Source organism: Anoplopoma fimbria, chromosome 7, assembly GCF_027596085.1.
Source record: "Anoplopoma fimbria isolate UVic2021 breed Golden Eagle Sablefish chromosome 7, Afim_UVic_2022, whole genome shotgun sequence".
Lineage (NCBI taxonomy): Eukaryota > Metazoa > Chordata > Actinopteri > Perciformes > Anoplopomatidae > Anoplopoma > Anoplopoma fimbria.
The window spans coordinates 12,273,296-12,291,078 of record NC_072455.1 but is presented as its reverse complement, the minus strand read 5'-3'; the positions used below and the strand labels follow the sequence as shown (position 1 = coordinate 12,291,078).

At 42.2% G+C, this 17,783-nt stretch overlaps 1 protein-coding gene across 1 annotated transcript; it reads left to right on the top strand.

Moving 5' to 3' along the window:
• Positions 1 to 1,619: 1,619 nt before the first annotated feature.
• On the top strand, positions 1,620 to 5,244 carry sox19b (SRY-box transcription factor 19b). The gene is given in 3 exon segments (XM_054601172.1): positions 1,620 to 2,379; positions 4,963 to 5,125; positions 5,127 to 5,244. Coding segments are annotated over 3 exon segments (915 nt in total). The 5' UTR covers positions 1,620 to 1,720; the 3' UTR covers positions 5,220 to 5,244.
• The last annotated feature ends 12,539 nt before the right edge of the window (positions 5,245 to 17,783 follow it).

The following is a 17,783-nucleotide window of genomic DNA, read 5'->3' as shown; positions in this document are numbered from 1 at the left end:
ATCATTGTCAAAATGTTAGAGTAAGGAAACAACACCCGTATTCACACATTCGGCAAACAAGCTCTATAGCAGGTGTGATTAGTTTAAAAAAAGTGTGTGACATGTACATTTAGCTAATCTTCTTTAATTTATAGAAATGCAGTTGCACTGTATTTTCATTATCATGGTTTGAAAAAAATATATGCCCAATGTTATACAAAATACAAAGTTATGAGTGAACAGGGTGTACCACATCACCGTTATGACATAAAAGTTTAGGCCTACAGATTAAAAGATTCATTTGATTTTATTTGCCCTAAAAGGGTGACCTTTTGGATTACCACCCAGGCTAAGTGGGCAACTGCCCCAGGAGCCAGACCCTTAAAGGCCTCATTAACTGCAGATGTCTGGTGTAGAGGGGCACTGTGTTTGTCTAGTTTTCTAACTGTTAAACTGGTATGTTTCTGGGCCTCTAGGCAAAAATATAGCGATGCTGCTATTTGTTGCCTGCAGTCCCCACTGTACGTGACTAGTACTCAAACACATGTATACATACTGTTGAATGGGAGGAAGTGAAGGTCAACAGGGGTCCTTAAAGGGGTTAATCTGGCCCCTCAAAAAAGACATCTGTATGTTTTGTGGTGGTCTACATTCATAAATAGAAGATACTGATTTTTTTTTTCTCATGAAAGTAGCACTTTAGTTATCTTCCAATATAGGTCTATAATTGTTTTTTCTAAGGAAAATACACTTAAAAAATGATGTGTGGTACAGTCACAGTCTTCCTGAAAGTTTTTTTTATATATATTTTTGTTGATGTTGCTTTTATGCAAATTGCAATGGGATTTGATTAACATAAGAAGAAATATTCAATGTTATTTTACTTTTTTTATATCAGTAGATGTTTACGCTTTAATCAAATGTAGTACACGTATTGAAATAAATTGTGTGTTGTTTGTGTCATGCAGTACATAAACAGAATAAGTACCCTGGACTGAAAAAAGACAGATACAGGCAGTTTGAACTGGTTTTGGGTTTAGAGAATTAGCCTTCGTGTGTATGTGTGCGCGCGTGTAGTGTTTGGACCCAATCGAAGCAGTGATTTTTACTCTCTTTTAGTAGATCACTTTGATTGAACATTTTATTCAACGTGAATAATCTGATCTGCTGTCTGATAACAGGCTAATTATATTAAGATACTTGTCTCCGCGGAATGCCTCCCCTCTCTCCGCCGCCGTCATCAACAAGTGTCTCACGCACCCTCGGAGCCTTTTCATTTGCAAATTGCATGCGCGCACGCACGCGGAAGCTCCTCGCCCTCCCATTGGTCCGCACCCGGCCAAACTGCACGAGAACAGGGCAACTTTTGCAGCGGACGGGCAGAAGAGTTCAGTGTGTGAGTTGGCCGTCTGACAACAAGTGGTTTTCCGCCGAGAACTATTTCGCAGCACCGACGCAGAGGCAGCGGCTAACTTTTTCAACAACGACTGTGTGTTTTAGTGTCAAAGTATTGACCGACACAAACAGACGTTTTATTTAAGAGAAAACAAATAAATCGTCCGTTGCGGTTGTTTTGTGTCCCCGCGTTCGTCGTGAGTAATTAGTTGATTCGCATCACCCGGTTAAATCTGTAGGGAAACCTGGGCACAAGTCGCCAGGTGGACGGCGACAAAAAGGCGGCTGTGCGACTTCGTTTCAACTCTTCGTTAACTCGTGTCAACTTTGCTACATCCGTCCCAACATGTACAGCATGATGGAACACGAGCTGAAGCCGACCGGCCAGCCCCCGTCTCACCAGACCTCCCAGGGAATGTCACCGGTCACCGGCAACATGACCGGGGGCATGGGCGGCAATGGCAACTCTCACCCGGGGTCCAAAACTGTATGCCCACCGGGAGTCGACCCCATGGATAAAGTCAAGCGGCCAATGAACGCCTTCATGGTCTGGTCTAGGGGACAGAGGCGCAAGATGGCTCAAGAAAACCCCAAAATGCACAACTCCGAGATCAGCAAGCGGCTGGGAGCTGAGTGGAAGCTGCTGACCGACGCCGAGAAGCGGCCTTTCATCGACGAGGCCAAGCGGCTCCGGGCGGTCCACATGAAGGAGTACCCCGACTACAAGTACAAGCCGCGCCGCAAGACCAAGCCCATGCTCAAGAAGGACGCCCAGGTGGGCAAGTACCCGCTGTCGGCCGGCAACCTGCTGGCGGCCGCGCAGGGCCAAGGCGGTAGTCCGAGGATGGACAGCTACGGCTGGGGCCCCACCGGGGGGTACGCCGGCATGCAGAGCGAGGCGCTCGGCTACACGCAGCAGCTCCACCGGTACGACCTGTCAGCTCTCCAGTACCCGCCCGCTATGACGGCGGCGCAGACGTACATGAACGGAGGCAACTCGTACAGGTGAGTTGTGTCTGGTTTGCATAAGAACTTCCAACATGGTTTTAATCAAGACACTTACTGGGGGGGAATGGGCAAGTGAAAATGATCAAAGTGCAGCCAAAACTTCAAAGTGTTGTTTTTTTGTTTGTTTTTTTCCATGATTCGTCTTAAATTATTTCACAAGCCAGTAATTCAGAACGAACTACACGCTTAAGAAAAGAAGACTGAAGGTCCCCAACGCGCGCAGTAGGCCGGATCCACCTGCTTCAAGCATAATATGGCGTTTTTTTTTTAAATTCAAAGTTTTATTAAATGTACTATTTCTCGAGGCACTCAAAACCAACAACCGACAGTATAAAACATGGGACCTGATGATGGCATCCTAGAATTTTTTTTTGGGGATGAAATAGGGTGAACTGTTTTTCAATCAGTGGAGGAGAGGAGCTCTTCAGTGAAGTGGGCGAGCATGCGCAGTGAACTAAGTCGTTTAGTGATGCATTTTTCTTTAATTTATTCCACTGAGCTTTCAGCCTTATTTAGTTGCTCCATGTAAATACACTTCCAATACTTAGACTTGCACATATATCTCTTCCATACACATTCGTTTTGTGACTTGAAATTAAACTTAGAAGCTGTAAAACAGCACTTCTGTTTTTGATAATTCCCCTTAATTTTTTTTTTTTATATCTACAAGAGTTTAAATTGAAGTTTAAATGAGGAAAGAATATGACCAATAGTGTGAAAATTCAACTCCAATTTACAGAGTGCACTTTATTAATCTGTGACTTTAATCAGGTGGGAGTGTTGAGATAAAGTGCATTCAGGCCCATTGAGTCACTGAGGAGCACTGCCTGCGATGGAACAACAGGCTCCAGTCTGTTGCCTACTTGTTATGCGTGTGACGCTTTGCTCTGGGCTGGGTCCTGCCTGGAATGTTGATCAGGGTGACTTGACGGTAGGAAGGGCTGCTCTGTGTGTGGTCCTCTACCCACAATCCCCTATTCCTGCTCCGCCATTGTCCCAGTTCCACTTCTGGGTCCCTGCCTCCTGCCTTATGGGTCCAACGTCCCCCCCCCCCCCCCCCAAAGTACAAAGACTGAACAATGTAGATGGATGATGTGGAAATCTATTCTGGGATCTGATCATTTGGTTCCTTTTTTGGAATGATGATTCAACTGCAGACATTTGTTAAGACAGATTTGTTCTCCAGCAGGTGAATCCTTTTTTAAAGCTTTCCTAAAAGATATTTTGATTAATGGCTACTCACTTGTCAGAGGCTTTGAGTCATGTTGGAAGCCAAAACTTGTTGATGCCCGTCCTCCTGAATCACCGCTAGAGACAAAAGTTTTTTAAAGTAAGAGTAAGGTGACCGCTTGTCAACAGATGCTCAGAAATCTTAAAGTTTGAGGTCATATGGCCAAAAAATAGAGCTGATCTTGAGGAAATGGCAAATATATTCTCAGTAAATTAAAATAGTATTTATAAAAAATCTCTGTTAAATTTAAGTTGTAATGCAGTATAAAACTAGCCCCCGTTAGCTTTATTAGATGGCCCAGAGACAATTTGGATTAAGTAAGAAGTTGTCAGTTAGCAGGTGTCTCTACAGTGAAGTCATTTGGGAATCATAAAGTCCTATTCTCTCATTATGTCTCCTGTTAGCCCAATGCTATGGTTGCTACATCAGGGATTTATTTTGCAGTCTGAAATCTATTTGTTTCCAATATTGCGATGTACCTGACATGCCCCTAAGGCTGTTAATCCGAGCATGCTCCCAGTAGAGTTGTCCCTCCATCCATTTGAGTGTCTTCTCTTGGTCAGAATAATGGTGGAAGAGGAGCTGCTCGTATGCACAGTTCCCCACATTGCTTTATTTTTAACATAGCATGACTTGTTAAACCTGAAAGTCTTATTAAAATGTTTTCAGTCTGCAACTGAAACCAGATGAAGTGGTGTCAAAAGACTGATGTGACGTTGATCAAAAGGCATCACCACCTAAAGATGTGTTTAGTTCTCTCATACAAGATGTTTTTTGTTTGTTTTCAGATCGGTGAAAAGCAGAGACTGTATTGTTTTATTGAACGCATGAAGTAGCACAAAATGGGAAATGAATGATTTACAAATCAACTTTCCTTAACCTGTGAAAAGACAGTTCTGCTTCAGTTACGTTGGCGTGAGATGAACGTTTGTTTGAGTGAAAAATTAGTTGTTATGATGTGACATTCAGACAGAAGATAAATGTGTTTTAGTCAAATTTGCCTAAAGTTTGTTTTTCCGTGCTCAGTAGTTTAGTGTTGCTGATGGTCTTCTTCAGGATCTAAATACTTTGTTTATTTAAAAGTACTTTTTTTATTTTAAAAGTTTTTTTTTTTAAAGGGACAAAAGAAGACATTCAGAATTAAGGTGCTAAAAGTGGGCAAAAAAATATTTTAAATTAGTTTTGATTTGTTCCACAGTAATCATGATTTTTAGCATCAGCACCATGAAGCTGGAGACATTGTGCAATTTACTTTTTTTTTTAATATCTTTGGCATCACCAGTCCAACAGATCCATTGACTGAAGGAAACCATTAACCAATATTACTTGTAACATCTGTCCCCCTACAGCCCCATGTCCTACAGCAGTCCCCAGCAGCCGAGCCCCGTCACCATGTCCATGGTGAAAGCAGAACCCGTGTCCCACTCGCCCACGACAGGGACGCCCAACCACCACCGGGGCCCTTTGCAGGGCGACCTCAGGGACATGATCAGCATGTACATCCCCGGACCAGGGGGACGCCGGAGACCCCACGGCAGCACAGAGGGGCTACACCAGCGTCCAGCAGCACTACCTCTCCGGAACCGTCCCACTCACACACATCTAGGACTGGAAGTGGGAGTCATGGGGTTGGGGCGATGGAGCGGGGCCGGGGGGTGGGGGTGGACTGAGTGGGAGGACCACAAATGCTCTCGGTGCACAGCTGGCTGTACAGGAGATGGGAGTCGGGTGTGGGGGGACTTTAGTCGGGCAAAGAGACGTGAAGGAAAACACACGGTTCCGCGACACACCGAGCCACTCCATTTATATTCATTGAAAAGCTGTTTGTCTACCTCTTTGGTGCCACACAAGTTAAGATAAATGCCACACACACCCAGCACACGTACAGAGCGGAGGCTCCTCCCTGCCCCACCAGCCTCCAGCAGACTTCTCTCCACGAAGGATTGCAGTGAAGACGGAGCCCACCTTTATTGTGTACATATAAGGAAATGTTCTGTCTTTTTCTGTCTTCTTGTCTCTTTTTTTTTTTTTTCTTATATTTTAGAAAAGTATCCATAATAAGTTTTATTTTTATTTTTTTTATATAAAAATACCACTTTAAAACACTTGTGACAGTGGCACTCATGACAGTTCCACCATGCCCAGTCAGTGCTGGGGGACTGGGCCGGGTAGCGGGTGTATTAGTCTTCCACGGAGAAGGTCCCTGCTGTCCACAGCCACAGCACAGAGACTAAAAAGACCTGGCAGCCGGGTCGGTGGATCACAATCGCTCAGCTGGTGACGGACAAATCACCCGAGCTGAATCGCTCTGGTTATTTGTTGTTGCTGTCCCGAGGCGTGAGCGGAGCTAGAGAGCAGCCGGGTGCTGGTGGGGATAAAGGGAAGGAAATGCACAACTTGAATGACGGAGCTTTTTCTTTTTTTTTTTTAATAACTTTTTGTACCTTGGCATTGGTTTTAGTACTATTGTATTTTTCCATTTTATTTTTAACTGATGAAATCTTGTTGGATGACACGGAAACCACCTGTTGGGACAATCAGCACTGCATCCACAGGAAATAAACGGAACACACTGGCCTCTCCGATGTGTGGTGTCTCTTTAGAACGTAGAACCGGGCTGGTTCTAAATCCTACATTTCAGTCAGGTCTAGTGTCCCCAGTGTCACTGGATTTGCTGTGTGGGAAAGATGTGGCACTGTTTTTTTTTTTTTTTTTGTTTTTGTTTTTTGCTGCCTGTATGATTTTTATTTGCTATAATTAGTTTTTAGATTTGATCTTTTTGACGTAATTGTTCAGAGGCGTTGCTCTGGCAGCATCCTGAGTCGCTCTGTGTATTCATTGTCACTTTGCTCTAGGCAAGAATTGTATTGTTTTATAGGCTTTTCAGTAAGTGAATGAAATTTAATATGAAATGTTACATTTCAGTGGTTTTATTCCAAAATAGCAGACTAAGATTTACAAGTTCTGTCTTCCACAAAGTAAACTGGAGTGACAAAAGGCCTGTGTTTTTTAACCACCTGTCAAATGTTTCTGTTTTTACTACCACTGAAGAGAATGTATCAGAGTTTCAGATTAAATCTCCAGCAAACTTTTCAGATATTTACCTGTGGGTAATTCTATAATTTTTTAGGTAACAGGTGCTTTTAATCCTGGTTCTCTCAAACCGACAGTACTGTTATTTCTCTATTTTCCTGTCTAGCCTGCTGTCTGGTTACTAGTGCTGCTATGGACCTAAAGGGAACTTTTACTTTCAGCCTTCAGAAAACACTGTGAATATTGAATGTGGTAGATTATTCCGACTTTAACTTTGAAGCATTCCATTACTAACTCCACATGCACTGGAAACAGATGCCTTACTTATCTTTTTGAAAAAGGGAGAGCAGTTTTATTAAAGTAATGCGTGAATGTTTACATTGTTACCTGAGTGTTTTAACTTTTTTACTGACTTGTATCTCTATTTTTTAGAATGAATTCTCTTGTATGTAAATGCTGCCATATGCTATAGTTGCTGTATGTAGCATTCATGTAAATAATGTAAACATTTTTAGGCTCTTATACTAAGAGTCTCAATTCCTTTTTGGTTCAAAAAAAAAAATCTTTGTTATGGCATTCATGACAATATTAATAAAGTACAAATCCTTTTTTTCGTTAATGATGTCACGTTAACTGTATTTTACAGCATTTTATAAAGTGAAAAGCTTTTTTATCACATGACCAATACATTCACTGGCCACTTTATTAAGGACACTTGAACAAATGAAAGCAGTCCTTTTAAAATAAAAAACAGTCCACTTACAAGCACTTTCTGGAGCTTTCAACCGTATCACGAGGTTTCATCAGCTGATGGTGTGATAAATATCAACTGAACTTTATTTGGAGGCTATGTTGATTCAGCCGTATGTTTAGGTGTGGTACTGGTCATAATACCGGTGTATGCACTATAATGAGTGTTGATTTGTCCATTAATTTACATGAGGAGGTGGAATATTAGATAACAACCCTTAAACAGTCCACAACCTCAATTATGAACAGTTGGCAGTGTCGTCCAAAACTGAACATAAAAGATCTATAAAGGTATAATTAATGGCTGAGCTGCTGTAATCAAATATTATTATATATATATTTAACAGGCAGACCTAATGAAGTGACTGAGTAAGAAGTGCTTATCTATACAGCTTTAGAGGACATTACCAGTGTCATTAAGTCAGTTTATCCCCTTAAAAGCATCACGATTTTATACAAACACTGGTCATGTTTCAGATCTTTACATGTATTTGTTCTAAAGCATTGCATTAATTTCCATATTATACCGAACTCAATGGGAACAAAAATGCTTCAAATGTTTAAATCATCGCAGTGAACTTCACATTTGCAATAGTTTTTTGCATAATTGGGATTATTGGTGCTCGGTGTGCAGGTGGATTCGAATAGAATAATGAAGACTTGGTGTGTTCGTTGTGTTTAAGACTCTTTTCTATCAAAAATGAATGGAAATCAATGACAACCTGTAGCATTAGGAAAACTTCATTTCAAATATAAAAAAAAAAAAAAAAATCAGTTTTAAATTCAAAAACACATCAGGACGATTATCAAACGGGTTAGGTCTAATTGGCCGCAATGGTTTCTAGTATGTTCATCCACATTTCCCAGTATACACACTTATATTTGTCTCAAAAGAATTGCTCATAGTTATTTTATTATTTAATCTCTGTTCCAACAAATACCGACGTCAGTGGCCTATAATAATCTCAGGTGGGTTTGTAAAAAACTGGTTATCTGCGTGTCACCAGACGAGTTGTGGTGTCTCTCAGCTGTTGGTTTCAAACATGACCTCATCCACCCGAGTCATAAGGAGGACATAAGAGGGGCATAAGAGGGGCCTAGCAGCGATCAGACCCCGACCTCTCCCTCCCACAGCTCCTCACAGCTCCTCCCGAGGCCGCCGCTCCGCGCACACTCGGGACAAAAGTGGACATTATCGGGAGAACATGGGTGTCTTGCCGGGGGTGGGAAGATGTGATGGGTGATGGTGAAGGGGGAGAGGGGGCGGGAGTCTATAGTGCCGGGGATGATTTAAAGCTCGATTATTTACTTTCTTATCTTTACCCTCTTTTAAAATTCACTTTCCCCCGTTCCCCTCCTCCCCCCCCCCCCCGTCTCTCCACAGAGAAAGCGGGTGGATGGCCCGTTCGTAATTGGCCGTGTCGGAGGCGCATTGTCCGAGGCCTTTCAGGCCGCAGGTGCATATAGTAAAGCCGGAGTCTCCGCTCCTCCCCCGGCGTCTTTGTTCCCTCTCCATGCTCCCCCCCCCAAAATCCCCCGCCGGGCAGAAAATTAGGGCTGCTTTTTCGGGGCTTCGTCCTCTGGCTTAACCCTTTCACCGACCGCCGCCTTTCTCATGGAAATGGGAGAGAACCCCGCACCGGCTAATCGGTCACTGAGGGGAGGGGAGAGGAGGGGGGGAAGAGAGAGGGGGGGGGGGATGAGGGCAGCAGGATCAACCGGAGGAGGAGGAGAAAGGAGAACAGATGTGGGGGGAGTGGGGGGGGCATAGCTTCTCAGACTATATGTGAAAGTGATTACATTTCACAAGTGATGGGGATATGATAACTTTTAGCTCATGTAGAGTTAATTATGAAACTTCGTGTTTGGATATTTCTAGTTATGAAACTTATTTTAAAGCCATAGTCCAACTTTTGTTTATAATAGTCGTTCCTCGTCCCCCAGGATCCCATCTGGAACTTCCTGAGTCTCTCAAGGATCCCTTGAACCTCATTAAGAACCTTTGGAACTAGCCCAAGTGCTTGTGGGACCTTATAGACATAAAGCAGGGTTCTTTATGTCTAAATGCCTAATTAAATAAAAGTAAAATAAAATTAATTCATTTAAAAATAGTTCACAAAGTTCTTTTTTTGAACTGGGGCATATCTATGTAATCCAGCTCTTTTTAAAAAATCTGTGAAAATCTGAGTAAAGACTCCAGTGTGCACGTTTCATTTGATTCTGCTGCTGTGAAGCATTCTAGTATTTAAGACTGGAGACATGTGGATAGAAATGATTCAACAAGTGACAGCTCGACTAGCACCTTTTGACCTCTTACAGCAGCTGGCGTATTTACAGGTAGAATTTGGCAAAGTTCCAAAGGAGCATTTCTTGCCCTGTAACCAGCGGAAGTCCGAGCATATATGTGGGTTGTTTTGGCTGCAGTCCATGGGCGGGGAAGGGTTGGGGGATAGGGAGAGGAGTGGGTGGAGAAGGGGGTGGAGGGAGTGTCAATGGAAAGGATTTTCTGGTCCAATACATCCCATCACTTAGCAACGAGCAGTGAGGCTTCAACAAGTGGTTGCCATGGATCTACCGAGAGTGACTTAAAAGTCTCCACAAAGAGCTGTAGTCAGCCTCTGTGTGTGTCAGTGTGTGTGTGTGTGTGTGTGTGTGTGTGTGTGTGTGTGTGTGTGTGTGTGTGTGTGTGTGTGTGTGTGTGTGTGTGTGTGTGTGTGTGTGTGTGAGAGAGTGTATGTGTGAGAATCAGGTGGTGGTTACCAACAGGGTTTTTATTTTTTTAAAGTGCAAATCGACATTTACTGGTGACACACAATCTACTCATAACCTCTATGTTTTTTTACAAGCTAATGGATTTGAGTCCAAGCTCGTCTCCTGCGAAGTTAATTTATGCTCGCTCACTGGCCGGTCAAGCTCTCATTCACTGGCTGCTGTTGTCTCTTTCTTCAATGAACATTCCAACAAGTAAGAGGAGGAATTAGGAATTATATCAGCACAAAAAGACAGGAATGAGTTTGGCAACACTGCTCCAGGAAACCGCCACTTCAAAAGCAGTCATGGAAAAGCTGCCTGGATTTTGAATGTACCTGCTGCACTCCAGCAGGAGAACAGACACATCTCTTATCTGCATGCACAGCAGGACAAACACCGTCCTATGTACACACACATGGGTATGCACATAGACATGTAAACACATGAACAGGGGAGAAAGAGGAGGATTAGAGCTGCATGAAAAATGTATTTGAGTTCAGGCAACAAGTGAAAAATGTATTTGACATTAAAGTTAGTAAGTAAAGAAAACAAAATATCAGTATTCTGACCTTATTTGCACAATTCTGACTTTATTTGGCCAATTCAGAATCTCAGAATTCAGATTTTGCCTTCAGAATTCTGCTTTAATTGTCACAAATCTGACTTGGCTTTTATCTCAGAATACTGACTTTAATGTCAGAATTCTGACTTTATTTCCCAATTCCCAATTTAATCTCAGAATTCAGATTTTATTCTGTGAATTCTGACTTTATTCTCAAGATTTTGACTTTAAACTCAGAACTCAATTTTTTTTTCACTTGGCCCAAAGTCTCTCCTGTAGTTGGAAAATAAGCCTTGTAAAAAATGTAAAAAGAATTCTACCAAAAACTCCCTCTCATTAGATGCTAATGTAAAGCTTCACAAACTCACTGTTGTTAGAAAGCACGGGGCTCCTGCACACTTCCAATCCAGCCTGTCTATACAATACAGTTACACTGCGCTGAACAAAGTATGCAAGAGCTTGAGAACAAAGAGCACTGACATCTGCTCACAACTACTTTATAGTGCTTCATCAACCATTTATCAATCCTTTATATACTGCTTATAAATACTAAATAGGAGCATGAAGAATAGTGTTAACCAAACCTGCCCTATAGAGACACGTCTAGACTTAATCACAGTTAAAGGACATGTTGAAAAGTTTTTCAAGTCTATTTTAAAACGTTAGTCAAGTGCCCATGTGAACATTGAAACAGGTTGTTTCCTGTAATCATTCCTCCTTTTCATACTGACCATCAAAAGATCCCCTCATATGGCATAAGGGATAACATTCACAGTTTTTGATATGTTTTTAAGTTCACCTGAAGGTAACATGAGGCCTCAGCAGTCCGCGTCATTATATTATATGATAACGACAAATAAACACTTTATTTTTATGGCACCTTTCATAGAAGTAAAGCAGAACAAAATGCTTTAAAACAAGAGATATAGAGATTGAATGAACGAAAAACATCGAAAATAAGATAAGATAAGATAAGAGAATCCTTTATTAGTCCCGCAGTGGGGAAGTTTACAGGATTTACAGCAGCATAGAGTATAGTGTTTATAGTTTATATATTCATAAACCCAAACCCTAATAACACCCCTGAAGAACTGAAGGCTTTTGAACTCCCATCATGCACACCCTCCTACACAGGCGGTTGGGGCAGGTCAACAGGTGGGCGGCTGCCGTTTTGGCAGCTCTCCACTTCAGTTGGGTAGTACGTCAGCCCATGAGCACGAGATTTGCCACATTTTTTGAGCGTGCAGGCGGGTGGCACGCAATACCTGGGAGGGCACACACATGCACGCAGTGAGGCTGAGCGGGCTAAAGGTGTGATAGGGATCATTGTTATGTCTGAGAACTGCAGAAGTCACATGCTCCATTAGAAGGGGGGGGGGCGGGACATCATTGTGCAAACAACAAACTTCTACTAAAAAATACATGTATTTGGTTGGAGTATGCCTTCAACCACGTAAAAATCAACCTTTCCGAAAAGATAACACACCTCAGGGTTGCAGGAATCAAAGCGGAACCACTCTTCAGAAACGGGAGCCTCTGAATGGGACGGACCACCATGACGGCCAGCAGGGCTGTCAGCAGATACAGGCCCCACCGCCACTAATAGAGGGAAGTGTTTGCTAAGCCATGAAAGACTTGACTGACAGGTAACCCTAATGAGGTATGTGTGTGCAGAAGGTGGGGGAGAGGCACACCCTGAGGTGAGGGGAAAGGTGGATGTGTGGGAGGAGCGGCTGGGTGAAGGAGCGGCAAAGCTTCTGTTTTCTGTGTTTGTGTGCCTGAAGATTTAACCAAATATAATTACTGTGTTTACAGGTGTCCATGGGAATCCACAGAGACAGACACTAATAGACAATATAATATCTTATATAACAAACATGTGGCCTGTAGCAGGGCTCAACGCTAACTTTTAGAAGGCATCAGCTTTTAAGTTGCTGAAACTGATAATATGATTGCTATTTTTAGCTTAATAATGAAAATCTTGTGTGTAACAGTGTTCACAGGCCCATCAATGGGTGTGCCAGCTCTCCAGCCGCCGACTCATTATGTCGCTGAGCTGTTGGACACGCTACCTTGAACTACTGAACTTGAAGTGTCACTTATTGAGGTGCTGAGTCATTGGCTTTGCAGTATAATTTTCCATCCAGCTCAAAGATGGCGGATTACGTTGCCTCCCAAGACTTACCACATTACCCTTATTCGTTCGGGTTCATCTGGTTCTTTCTTCTCAATTAGCTTGTTCATTTTGACACTGACAACACTGTCAAATAACTTTATTGTCTTCACTTTCCTTCTTAAAAGAGACACCTGTGGGCATTGGAGTTAACTCACCAACACACGTGCAGGGTTGTCAGCTTCCCGTTACAACTGTTACAGCTTTAAATATCACTAATGCAACCAATGTTAAATATGTATTTATTTTGCTGATTGCAGTCCCACGTCTGCCACTGATGGCAACCAAAGGCCAAGGATTGGTTGCCAAATGTAACTTTGTAGAGTTACAAGCCAAAATGCAACGTCGGGCTCATTACTTTCAGAAGTCTTGTTGTTAGCTGTTTCACCAAAGAGTCATTTTCCCTCTGAACCGCTCAGTGAGCTGCTTGAGGTCCCAAGAGGTAATATAATCAACATTTCATAAAAAAGTGAGGATTGCAAAATAAAATAAATAGTCATATAAACAATGAGTTGTTTTTTATCTTATGTAATTTTTTGAGCAATCTCTGGCACAATACATTTCTATCTCATCTTATCGTATAATATAAGGAAATGTCAGGCATGAATAATAACTAATCTCACATTGAGGTTTGTTATTGGCATGAACACAATAAGAGTTGGTTAAATGAAACACTTAAATTAAATACTAAGATGTAGAGGAAACATTTGCTTGTTCTCAGCTGATGTGTTTCTCCTCAGATTTCTGTCAGCAGTTGGAGGTAAATATAAGTTTATCTGGAGGCTGGTGGATCCCCCCCCACACACACACTGCCTAAACACCCCACCATGAAAGTAGAAAAGAGGAACAAAGGAGAGCAGAAAAGCAACAGGGTTGATGGGAAATGTTGTCCCTCAGTGGAGAAGCCAGCACTGAGACTGCTAGTGTGTGTTAAGGTTTTAATGGATAGATCTATTTATCACAGTAAACTACTCAGACAGGAAATACATATGAATTTAGCAATAGCAGCACAATGGCTTGAGGCGGAGCTGCTGTTGTCAGTGTTGGCCCTCTGATCGGTATCGTGCATGGCTGTGAAAACACCCTGCATTTCTAGATGCTCTGATAAACAGATGTTTACAACGGGAACCGTCGGCAACGAGGCCTCACGGGCGGATGAAAGGAGTGTCGGCGCACTTCATCTTCATCAGTGTTTCCATTCTCCTCCACTCTATTCAGCACGGTTTTATTTTTTGCAGATAGTCCGGTGGTTAAATGCGGCTCGTTGATGACTCTGATATGAACAGCCCACACATAAGTCAGATCACAGGTGCGATAGAGATTTAGAGGCACTCGCAGCCTTCAACACAGTAACCCTCCCATTATCTTTAAAAAACGTTACTCATAGATGCCTCAAACATCTGAACAAAGCCTTATCCTTCCCTCCAAATAGAGGATTTGAAAGAATAAAAATTGTTTCCCCACATTTAATTCTGCTGGCAGGTCTCCTGGTGCAGTACAAACAGGCAGTTGGCTGTTTTCCATTTTATCTGGTTAACTACACTACACTTTGTGCTCCATTTCATTTCTAGTTGCAGGAGTGGATCTGCTTACTCACAAATAATCTTTCCGCCCGTTTTGGTGCCCTCGGCAAGTTATTCACTGATGCGTCTGAGGGCATTCGGCTTTTAATAACCAAATAGTTTGATTATGATTTTGTTCTATATCTCTGTCATGACTAGACGGTCGATTAGCACCTGTACATTTTCATTAGCAGTGTTTTTAATTTTGCACAAGTGGGCATTTTAGCTTTGAACCCCAGATGGCTAACACCTAAACATCACAAAACGTCTCCACTGGTCCTGATCTTGGACCTGTAGACCGGCTAAGGACAACGTTGGTTTTACTTCAGGGTTGATATCACCATGTATCTTTATAATTTCCCTAACTAACTACCATGTGAGTCCACTTTAGAATGTTATAATCTTATGATAGGTGACTTGTGGCTCACCTGTACCTAAAACATTAACTTTAGAGAGGTTAAGACAGAACAGCAGTTGAGTGGTGAGCATAGTCTGGAGCTGAGGAGGGAAGAAAGACCTCCCAAGATGAAAAGTGGCAGGTGATCGGGCCCGGCAAACACGCCAATCTGCACCATCTCCGCTCCACAATCAGACATGAGCCAGCCTGCGGCTACACTCGCCCCCCCCCTCACCCCATCGCTCTCATTAAAAGAGGTTTCCCTTTCTTTTCTTTTTTAACGAAATACGCTGTTGATCCCAGGCAGCCAACCTGCTCTGTCCCTTCCCTGAACTCCGGCACACCCGTTAGGATGGTGTATAAAGGTTGTCCAACAGAGAGTTGATTGGTGATGCAGGTGATGCGACACACCCTCTGGTATCAGCATTGAAAGCCCACATCTCGAGATGGCCTTGAACAACTGTGGTACAAAATGTGCATCTTGTTTTCTAATTGTGCTTTACTTTGAATTGGTTATTATTATCTCTACCAGGAGATTATGTATTCTGTCGGGCATCTTTGTGTGAGTGTGCATCTATATTCCTGTCTGTCTGTCCATGGCTAAACTTACATACTGCTCGAGGACGTCTCAACCTGGTGATTCACACTTTTAGAAAACACGTTATTGACTGTTTTACACATCATTGTGTCATTGACCACTGACTACTGCTACTGTAGCAAAAGGCATTCCTGTTTACTGACATCAATAGAAAAGTTTGGTGTCATTTTTAATATGAGCATCTGCAGATTATTTCCATACCCGATGAGATGAATAAATCCCTGTTTTTGGTTTTCTTCTCTGCCACCTTTTTTTCTTTTTTAATTAGATATGGACATCACAGTAGAAAAATAATTGTAACATACATTTATGCAAAAGGACCATGCACAAGTGTTTGTAGCGAAACGCAAATTTACAACACCTATCCACAGGAGGTTATGAAAGAAAATAGAAATAGATAGAAATAAAAGAAAAGAAAACCATCTGCAAATACATACACAAAAAAAAATGCACAGAATGTACCCTTGTTCCATCTGTGACATGTTAGGAATTTAATCTTTAGTAATGTCAGCTTGTTTTGTAACAAACTATAGATAAGCCAAACATGTTAACGAATGCATATTAGAGAGACACATATGGTAATAGATAATAATGTCATGTTAAAAATGTGAAACCAGTTTATATCCCTCTGTGTCAGGTTGTATTGTCCGCTCTCTGTCTTACAACCAGGGTAAAGGAATGTGACAGTGGTAGCTTTGTGACCTACGACAGTATGGCATGAATAACTAACCCCTAACCCCCCATGTGGGAAAAAAATAACTTATAATAATTTAATATAATAATTTATAGACTTCTGAGCACGAAAGTCACTCAAAAACTAAAGATGGGAGAAATGCTCTTAAACAGTGAATTCTAGCAGAGTAGCCCAACATGATGATACTGCACATTTGTACATAGTTTTTAAATTAAGGTAGAAACAGTGAGTGGTGAGGGAAGAAAGATTCAGTGTTTCAGTCCTGGTGCATTCCCATTCAACAGCAACAGCAGCCTCTGCTGTCTTAAGTGGTAATTACATTAATTCTAGTTGCTATCAGAGTGGTGAAGGGTCTCTTACTATTCTAATTTGAAGGGGAACGGACCGGGACGGAAAGGAAAGGAGACATGTCCTCAAGTGAGGAGAAAAGGTTTTCCCTTTCCTGTGTGACATCCCCTGTTGTGCACACGGCTTATCTGATTACCGAGACCGAAGACATCTGAACCCACGGCACCCTCACCAAAAGCCCACTGAGTGAGTGAGTGACTGGCAACAGGTAATGTCTCGCCTCTGCAGGGGCGACGAGTCAAGCCATGGTAACGGCCAGTCAGTGAGTGACGTGTGAATATGCCCCACTGACGCTTCCGTCCACATCATCTTCTCACACCGTGGAAAATACAGTCTGATGGCCAGTGTTAGTTCAATCCTTTCATCGGCAGCATTAGCTGTGGGGGCTCTGTTCACCCCCTCCACTGGCTCTTCATTCATCTGCCCCCCGAACCCTACTGTCCCTCCTCCACCCAAACTATTCGCTTTGCTGTGCCCATGCTCACCTGGTCGGGCCTGTTTATGTTTTTGGACCTGTACAACAAGGGTCAGAGTTGACTGAACTTCCTGAGGAGGCTTCTGTGTTTATGATCGGTAGTATCATGGACCGGGGGTGGAACTGAGACGGCTATAGGTAGAATAAAACACTACGATTTAATTTTTTCTTCGGATTCAGACATACAAAGACATCTTTTAGCGTCTGTAGCTTTCATCTAATTCCATTGTAAACTCACCTGTGTCATTATTCGATGCTCAGTGAGTGTGTACTGTAGCACAAAGGGCGCAATATTCCCTCTCCTCTGATCTATATTTAGGTCAATCATGTTTTTTTGCTAACTCAAACTAAGTAGTTTTGCTGCCTTAACCTAACTGCCTGATAAGATGGAAGTTTATTTTGAAATAACACTCTGCATGTAACAGATGGAAATTGACATGCAGTCCCTGACACGTCCCAAACTGATGCTATAGGGGCACATAGAGCCTCACTTACAATTGTAGGGCCACTGAGTGACGAGTTGAGAGTGAGAATGTGTTGGTTTTTTCACAATTTATCATGATGGTAGCAACAAAAGTATATTATAGTGCAAAATACAGCGAAAAAGGGATGAAATGTACCAATACAATTACCCATCACTAAAAAGTGACAAATGAAACAACTCTGGAAATGGCGTTTGAAGTGGAGTGAGGAGTAAATACATTTTTCAGTTTAATATGTGTAAGTAAAAAATAAATATAATGCCTACTTTAAAAGATACACAAAAACTAAAAATGTAACTTAAAGTTTTTAAGCATTTCCAAACTCTCCATTCACTTTCTATGGAA